The sequence below is a fragment of the Hemibagrus wyckioides genome, linkage group LG13, assembly GCF_019097595.1.
Source record: "Hemibagrus wyckioides isolate EC202008001 linkage group LG13, SWU_Hwy_1.0, whole genome shotgun sequence".
NCBI lineage: Eukaryota > Metazoa > Chordata > Actinopteri > Siluriformes > Bagridae > Hemibagrus > Hemibagrus wyckioides.
The window spans coordinates 24,486,679-24,496,330 of record NC_080722.1 but is presented as its reverse complement, the minus strand read 5'-3'; the positions used below and the strand labels follow the sequence as shown (position 1 = coordinate 24,496,330).

Genomic DNA, 9,652 nt, shown 5'->3' with positions numbered 1-9,652 from the left:
ACAAGACTCCAACCAGAGGTAGAGTGTCTGGATGGATCAGGCAGGTCCAGATAGAAGAAGTGGTCACACTGGGAACTCAGAACAATGGGAGCTCAGGAGTGGGATGGATAGCTCGACAGAGATATGAAAAAATATTAGTTATGCTTGTGCTCATGTGATGTTTAAAGACAATGTAAATTATGTGCAAAGTACAGGCAGGGACTCCAGCAAGACTAGCTATGACAGAATAAATAAAAAGAAGATCCAGAAGATGACAGACATGAAGACTTCCCAGGAGATCCAGGAGCAAACCTGAGCGACTTGCAAGGGTGGTAAGCTGACAGCATCCAAACATCCCAGTACACCAAACACTGTATGCCCACTATACATCTATACATACATCTGGTGCATAGTGTATAGTAGTGGTTTGTTGAACTTCCAAAAGGATCCATGCAAGCAATTTTTCAGGACCTTGATAAGTAGTTCCAGTCAATCTTTACATGTTTAACATAGTGACCTTGTTATAAAACCTCTTTAAATACATTACCCTAACTGTAAACATTACCAAACACATTGAACATGTCTACATCACTACTCATTGTACTGTTGGATCTGTGCAGAACTTTAAAATATCAATCCAGCTGAAAGAATCAACTCCTTTTCCCAAATGACTCTTTAATGATTGTGGCCTAGAGTTTAGCATAATGGTGTACAGACCAGCCTGCAGCCTGCTACATGCACCGTGTTAATAGGGAAACAGCAGGAGCTAATTAAAGGGGTGGGGCTGAGTTTAAGCTGGAGTTTAAAAGTTGGCAATGTAACGTAAAGGAGACTGGGGAAGGCCAAGTTAGAAAATGGTAATTGGTTTCAACTGTTTAAGAAACATTACTTGCATATACACCCTTAGATCTTCTAAAGGGTCTCTGTGCCCTCTTCTCAATTTTCCTAATTCCTAATGTAGTTCTTGTTAAACTGAACTCTAGTAACTCTTCAGCATAGGCTTTCGGTGGTCTTCTAGCCAGTTCTCCATTTTGCAAATTTATCATATGCTCTATATTTATATATAAAGATATATTCAAAGATCTATGTTTATCCTCTGAAGTAACAACATATTTTTAAAATGACTTTCCCTCTAGGTCCTGTTTCTTCTTATCCACCTTGTTGGTTTGTTGCCTTTTGCCAGTAGCGCTGATCTCTCATTAGGCAAGTGTTGTTGTTTTTTTTTTGTAGGTCCAAAGAAATACATGCCATTTCTGTGAATCTGTGAATGGCTTCCATGTTGGATTCTTTTCACATTTACAGAATGCTAGAACTGTTTTTCTCTTTCTAGGTTGGTGCTATAGCTTTCCATCCTGCAGTGAGTATCCTTTTTTTTTTTTCCCTCAGTGTATCATTAGAACAATATTTCTGTGTGAAACTTGTTGCATGGAATTTCTATTCTGTTTTGCAACAAACCTACCTTTTACTCATCCCAGTGATTAGCTTAAATATTAAATTCTTTTTAGGCTAACACCACTTGGTTTGTTCACCTGTGTTCTTGTTAACTTGGTTCCTCAAAGCAAATTAAATTTTTGAAGTTGAATTTATTCCACATTAATTTGAGCTTACTTGATTTTGGAATTGATCCAGTCAGGGTCACAACAAGGTCAGATGTTCAAAATACTTTTTCCTTTAATTGATTACTTGTTTAAAGAATAGCTTAGGGGTATTTTAGACATAGAAATGGGTAATGAAGGATTAGTGTCTGAAGTGAATTTGCTGTCTCTCCATTAAAAAAGTGACATCTCAAATGTCCTTTATGGATCGTTGGTTACTTAATCATTAATATATATTGGAAGAGGTCTGCCTGTTGCCTTATTAAAGATATTTTAAATACATGTAATGTTAAAAAATGCATTCGTGTTTCAGGTGAATCTACCTGGCCTTCAATCCCTGGTGTACACTGCAGTGGAAGCCGCCAATCTCCTATTAACATTGTGAGCGCAAACGTCCAGGCTGATGTGAACTTAACATCGTTCAGCTTCACTGGTTATGATGATGGCACAGTCATGACTGAAATGACCAACACTGGCAGGGACGGTTTGTGCCCACTATCCTGTTCTGTTCTTTTTAATGTGTTCACAAGTAGTCCAGCGGTTTCCTATAACATTTTTCCAACCTTTAACATGTTCTCTGTAAAGACTGTACTGCTGATTTAAGAGTCCCTGTTTTACAGGATTGCTAAATGACACTTTTTACACAGTAGCTTTTAAAAATTTCTTGATCAGTCTCTGAAACTTGGACATGCAGCACATTTGGCATCACCTCAGATTCAATTGAAATGATCACATTTGAAAATCCCTTTATTTTTTTTTAATACCCCCATAACCTCCTGACCCCACCACATACACCACCAACAGAGTCGTGTTGTAAGCATGGTCATTTTTGTCCACTCACTTTGACTTGTGTCCTTTAGTTAAGATCACCTTGGACCAAAAAAAGATGGTGGTTGAAGGTGGCGCTCTTCCTGGCATTTATTACAGCAAGCAGTTCCACTTACACTGGGGCAATGGCAGCTCCATGCCTGGATCTGAGCACACCATAAATAGCAAAAGATTCTCCATGGAGGTTTTTAGAGATGCTCACATGCACCTTAAGCACACTGTTATGCATCAAACCGCCCTTGCCCTTACCTTTTTTTTTTTTTTCCCCCCTCACTTTTTCCCTCCAAACAGCTGCACATTGTGAATGTTAAAGCTGGACACAATTCTACTTTAAGTGCCCTTAAAGATCCAACAGGGATTGCTGTTCTTGGTTTCTTTCTTGAGGTACAGTAGCTTTATCTGTACCTATTTTAATGGACATTTAGCTGATTTGTAATGGTGAGTGTGGAAAAGCTCAGAAGTTTGATCTTTTTGTTTGCTAAATAGCAATATTATATCATGTAAATGATCAATCATTGTTTATGGAGGTGTGTGGTTACGGTATTGTTGGTATAGGAATAGCACAGACATGCAAAGTTGTAAAGCTGGAAAATGTGTTAATGTATTTTATTTTGGGGTTTAAACATGTTGGCATGTAAGATAAACGTCACTGGATTAACAGTAGAATAGTTTCAATGCTGTTAATGTTAGGAGTTCAATGCTTGTCATGGGTACAAGACAAGGCAGATTATGACCTTCACTGTCATGTTTATTTATAATTTATTGTTGCAAAGATGTTAATTGTCACTCATGTGTAGGCAACCAATGATGCCGGTAAACCCAAGAGCTGGAAGACCCTAACCTCCTCTCTAGTAAATATCTCAAATGCAGGTAATGACAGTTGGATTTAAGATTGGTTTCTTCTGTATGTGTTGGCCCCAAAGTAGTTATGTAGCTACAGTCATGTATTTATGCCAAAGTATGAGGGATTAGGAATGTGGTAGCTTAGTGGTTAGGGCAGGGATGACTAGGGATCTTTTCCACAAAGGGCCGGTGTGGGTGCAGGTTTTCATTCCAACTGAGCAGACGCCACATCTGAGTCTATTAAAAGCCAGGATCAACTGTTTAAACAGGTGGAATCTGGTGTGGCTTCTGCTTGATCGGAATGAAAACACCAGCCCTTTTGTGGATAATGAAACAGCCTTTATTTGTCTCACATACATTACAGCACAGTGAAATTCTTTCTTCGCATATCCCATCCTTGGAGGTTGGGGTCAGAGCGCAGGGTCAGCCATGATACAGCGCCCCTGGAGCAGAGAGGGTTAAGGGCCTTGCTCAAGGGCCCAACAGTGGCAACTTGGTGCTGGGGCTTGAACCCCTGATCTTCTGGTCAACGACCCAGAGCCTTAACCACTTGAGCCACCACTGCAGATTGTAAATCCCTGAGTTGAGGTGTTGGGCTACTGATTTGAAGGCTCAATCCCATCATCTCGGAGTAAGAGGTAGGTAAACAGCCGAGTCACTAATGTCTGTACAGCTGAGTCACTGGCTGTCTTCAAACGATGTGTGAAGACCTAACTCTTCCTGAAGCACTTAGACTCTCCCAAGTATTTAGGCTGATTGGTATCCTAAGTGTGTGATCTATTAAACCAGTGTTAATGTAGTCACTAGACTTCAAAGCAGTCTTGTACGTCTCTCTGGATAAGGGCGTCTGCCAAATGCAAGACATGTAAATGTTGAGTTTGAATTCCTGGTCCACCAAGCTGCCACTGCTGGGCCCCTGAGCAAGACCCTTCACCCTCAGTTGCACGGTTATATAAAAAAAAAAAGGATATAAATGTAAGTCACTCTGGATAAGGGCATCTGCCAAATGCCAGAAATGATTCGGGTTTCTTGATGAAATATTTCGGGTTCACTCTAGTAGTCTGAGTTGCACTGCTGCCACTACCTCTGAGCTGAAGAGAATGCCAAAAGAACCTCACAGAAATGGTGATTGAATAGGAAAACTCTTCGAAATTTACTGAGACCAATAGGAAGTGTTTTATACAGAAGAAAGGTGTAGATTTAGTGTTGGATTGATGAACATTGATAAAGAAAAGGTGCCAGAAATGGACGTTGTGGTGATTTACCACAACAAAGAATTTCCAAGGCAAAGACCTCAGAGCGTGCCATGATGTATTCAGAATATACCATGGTCAAACTTGAAATTCACTTTTGATTTGATGATTTCAGGTGATCAAGTAGCAATCATGGAGCATATTACCATGGACAGCCTGCTTGAAGGAGTAGATCGGACTAAATATTACCGCTACCTAGGCTCTCTGACCACACCACCCTGTAACGAAGCTGTTGTGTGGACCATCTTCAAAGACCCCATTAAAGTCAGCCAAGATTTGGTAAGTATGTGCACATTGCATCCATGTCTAATCTTATCTGCCATAAGATAAGATTATCTTATCGGGTTTCCATTTCATTCAGTTGAACACGAGGTTACAATTAATGGCTGATTTATAGGGCAACTAACAAAATGAGAGGAATCAGCTGAGGATCCTGCTTGAGTAGAAGGAACCCTTGGAGACACTTTCTTTATAATTTCATTGAATGAGTGATTCTAAATGGAACCAAATGCAATACATGTTTGAGTCTTTGAATATGGCTACTGATGATATCGTTGCTCTCCAAACACTAGATTGATCTTTTCAGCACGAGTGTGTTCAACAAGAGCATGACACCTCAACCGATGGTTGATAACTTCAGGCACACTCAGGACATAAACGACAGGGTTGTGACCTCTCAGGACAGAAGCACCAGAGCAAATTGGCTTTCAAATTCGGCAGACATCCAGATCTGGAATGTATACTCATTTACTGCAGCACTCCTGTACGTCATGGTTGGTTCTAGCCACATGGTGAGTAACACCACATTTGTATATACAGTTTTATTTGTGATTAGCACTCGTTCTCTTGCAGGCATCATCTGCTAGATGGAAGGTGGCATGTACATACAAAATACGAAAATGTATATACAGTTTTTACCCATCCACAAATTTCATGGAGTTTACTAATCAGCCAATCATGTAGCAGCAGTGCACCCATAAAAATCCTGCAGATACAGGTCAAGGGCTTCAGTTAATCATCAGAATTGAGGCATGGCTGTTGCTGCCAGGTGGGTTGGTTTGAGTAAATCGGGTACTGCTGACTATCTGGGGTTTTTACACATGAAAATCTCTAGAAGTTACACAGACAAACCAAACTTTGTGAGCAGAGGGTCTGCTGGCTGAACCACCTTGAGCAAGTCGGAAGAAAATGACCAGAATGGTTTATGCTGCCAGGAAGCTTATTGTAACTCACTCTTTGTAAACTGTAGGAACTGGTGTGTGGGTGTGTGTGTGTGATTCCAAAGAGATCAGCAGTTTCTGAAATGTGCAAACATGTGCCATGTTCTACACTTCATTTTCATGTGAACATTACTTGAAGATAAGTGCATGGATGTACAGGTTTTCCTAATAGTGGGAAGGTGCCTTAGAGTGCCATTAAGCACTCTTTATCTGTAAAGTCAGTGTGTTCATGAAATGTCCTTTAGATAATATTTATAAAGTAAATATAAGGCCAGGTTTTGAAATTTGTTGGGTTTAATGACTTAATTTTTACTTTCATGCAGAATTAAAGCATTACAGATTTGGAGTGGCAACCAGGATGCTTCTGAACTTCTTACCTGAATGAAGAATTAATGAACATTTTTATTTTTAGGCATAAGGTTCATTTGTTTTTTGTTTTTTTTAACTCCACTAGAAATCCTAGATATTTATTGTTCACTTAGTTGACGTATTTGTCCATTTTCTGATGCTTAAAACATTAATAAAGATTAAAGAATCATTGTCTTGTGCCTTAATGTTGTTAAAGGGAAATGATAGTCCTCTAATTAGGGATCATTTCTTATACTTCTATAGTCTTTAGGTTGGTGTCCTATTGTCATGTGAGGTGTGGTGTTTTTCTGCACCCGAAGTTGTCCAGACACAGATTTAGAAATAGCCTTTATTTGTCACACATACATTACAGCACAGTGAAATTCTTTCTTCGCATATCCCAGTCTTGGAGGTTGGGGTCAGAGCACAGGGTCAGCCATGATACAGCACCTCTGGAGCAGAGAGGGTTAAGGGCCTTTCTCAAGGACCCAACAGTGGCATCTTGGCGGTGAGGTGGCTTGAACCAGAGCCTTAACCTCTTGAGCCACCACCGCCCCACTTATCACCCTAGTCCCAGCACAGTGACTCTAGCCCTACCTTAATCACACATCTAATTTAAATTATTGGCTGTGTGTGTGGGTTTTCATTTGGCACTTCTATGGCTGTTTTGATTTATTAAATATTCTGTCCCTGTTGCCCAACCTGTCGTAGCCCAACAACTATGTGAGATCCATTGGAATGAACCACTTGGACTACGATCCTGGCTTTTTTACTGCTCTTGCAGTGGTCAGTTTTGCACTCGGGTCTCCATCATTAAACGTTTTATGGCTTTGGCAAGAAGGAATTAGTGTTAACTCAATAATGAGCTTGTAATATTACTCTGATTTACTCAAAAGCCCATCATTTCCTCTCAGGGAGTTTTGCCTTGCTACTGTTGCCTTAGGCTTGCTCATTAGGGATGAATATAAATGATCATGTTATGTAAACCTGCTTTGAAGCAATGGTCAATGTTAAAAGTACTATACAAATAAAATTGAATTGAACTCTGCTCTTTTAAATCAGTTTATTTTACTTGGTAAAGTAAAAGAAGTCTCAAGAAGAAGCGTAACAGCAGAACAATCAAACCCGTGGCCTCACACTCGCCCCCTTCAGTGAGGCAGAGGTACTGGCTGCCTCACCTCTTGGTTTCAGAACAGCAAGATATTTTATACACATGTATGAAATACAATACCTAGACCAGGGATGTCCAATCTTTTCCACAAAAGGGCTGGTGTGGTTGCAGGTTTTCATTCCAATCAAGCAGAAGACACACCTGTTTCTGACTGTGTAATCAGCTGATCCTGGCTTGTAATAGACTCGGACGTGGCTTCTGCTCGGTTAGAATGAAAATCTGCACCCACACTGGAGCTTTGAGGATAAGATTGGACAAGTGCCTACAAATATATTACATTACTGACATACAGTGAAATTGCAACAGGCACACGCCAATTACATGCACTCAATCCAGTTTGTGAGGGGTTGTGCAATCCGAGGTAAGGTTAAACTCGTCACTGCCTCACATCGCGTCTCTCATTTGTATTTGAACAGGAAAAACACAGATTTTGAATATAAAATGGCAGTCTTTCAGAAGTACCACGATCAGGCATAACATCATGAGCAGTGAGAGGTGAAGTGAATAAGACTGATCTCCTCATCATGGCACCTGTTAGTGGGTGGGATATATTAGGCAGCAAGTCAGCATTTTGTCCTCAAAGTTGATGTTAGAAGCAGGAAAAATGGACAAGCGTAAGGATTTGAGTGAGTTTGACCAAAAGGGCCAAACTGTGATGGCTAGACCACTGGATCAGAGCATCTCCAAAACTGCAGCTCTTGTGGGGTGTTCCTGGTCTGCAGTGGTCAGTATCTATCAAAAGTGGTCCAAGGAAGGAACAGTGGTGAACCGGCGACAGGGTCATGGGTGGTCAAGGCTCATTGATGCACGTGGGGAGTGAAGGCTGGCCCGTGTGATCCGATCCAACAGACGAGCTACTGTTGCTCAGAATGCTGAAGAAGTTAATGCTGGTTCTGATCTGGTTCTGAAGTTAATGCTGGTTCTGAAAGGGGTCACAATACACAGTGCAGGATGGGTCAGGGCTGTTTTGGCAGCAAAAGGGGGACCAACACAATATTAGGCAGGTGGTCATAACGTTATGTCTGGTCTGTGTATATTTATAGCACAGATCAGTGAATAAAAGTTAATATTTATTTCATTTAATCTTTATTATTATTTTTTTTATGATGACAGGTGAGGCAGAGCCAGTTGGTTTCACATCTTAATTCAGATCTTGGGTAAGTTCTTGAGGCAAAAGATAAATGACATATGAGTATAAATGACTCTGAGTACCTTGTGTAGGTAGAAGGGTAAGTTGGAGCACATAAACACCAAACATTCCAGTATGTTGTACAAAGAGAAGCACAAGAACTTGATAAAAGAAGAGATGTAAGAAACCAAATGTTATTATTACAATCTAGTGAAGTACAAACACAATGAGAAGAACTGCTATGAGAAGAAAGAAAAGAAAATGTTATAAGATCATCTTCTGTGTCTTAACATCATCCACATCCAAAAATGTAAGCAAGAAAAGGATAGGTTTAATTAAACCACATTATATTTAAATGATAGGAAGGGAGCTCTCCGGCGTCGCCAACACCCTGCCAGCATGGCTTCTCCACGATTAGACTATGATTAGTATTTTTGAGGAAAAATATGTACAAGTAGGACACCATGACACCAACAGCAATGAAAACAAAAACAAAAAGCTTACAGGGATTAATAAAATAATAAAAGACTTAACCCTGGAATAAAAAAAGGTCAAACCCAGAAGCAAACGAATCATCAAAAAACCCAAGCTGTACCCAAGCCTTAGGCAAAACACCACCCAGCAAATTAACTGAAGGGGAATTTCTGGGGCATTCATCTTCACCACAAAACAAACTGGAAAGTTTTGCTCTTCTGGCTTCCTACTTTTACGTAAAGACCAGGGTTGAGCTGTTAATTATTAGGTACGATTAGCTGTGGATGTGAAGGAGATGGAGAAACTGTGCTACAAATAACGTTACACACAGGACTACACATGAATACTGGAATGACTTGAATCAACATGTGGAGGAAATGAAGACAAGAATAAATCTTAAAATAGAGACCTTCAGAAACATTAAAGGTCAACCTTCACATGTCTGGCTTGTGAGGTAGGGTGGCTAGATGGAAGCCCTTTCTTCCAAAATACCCACCCAAAAAAACAAATTCTGCCTAAATTTTAGCCAAAAGGTGGAATATTTTGTGCGTGATTTATAATTCTTTAAGAAAAACAAGAGTACACAGTGAAGCACAGCGGTGGCAGCATCACACTTAAACTGCTTCTCTTCAGCAAGGACTGTGTCTCTAATTAAGATTAATTAGGATGGATTCATTGACAGTTTCAAATACACATCTATTTTTGCACAAAACCTCCAGACCTCCATCAGGTAACTAAAGATTAAGACAAAATTCACCTTCCAGTGAGATAATGACCCACAGAGCAAAACAAGATTTTGGAATGGGTCAATC

At 40.1% G+C, this 9,652-nt stretch overlaps 1 protein-coding gene across 1 annotated transcript; it reads left to right on the top strand.

Moving 5' to 3' along the window:
• The first annotated feature begins 1,223 nt into the window (after window positions 1-1,223).
• LOC131364119 (carbonic anhydrase 4-like) lies at window positions 1,224-6,169 on the top strand. Its single transcript, XM_058407204.1, has 9 exons — window positions 1,224-1,234; window positions 1,290-1,336; window positions 1,888-2,058; window positions 2,435-2,586; window positions 2,694-2,786; window positions 3,200-3,272; window positions 4,614-4,777; window positions 5,071-5,289; window positions 6,042-6,169. The coding sequence occupies exons 1-9, from the start codon at window positions 1,224-1,226 to the stop codon at window positions 6,045-6,047; spliced, it is 936 nt and encodes a 311-aa protein (XP_058263187.1). The 3' UTR covers window positions 6,048-6,169.
• Window positions 6,170-9,652: the final 3,483 nt, after the last annotated feature.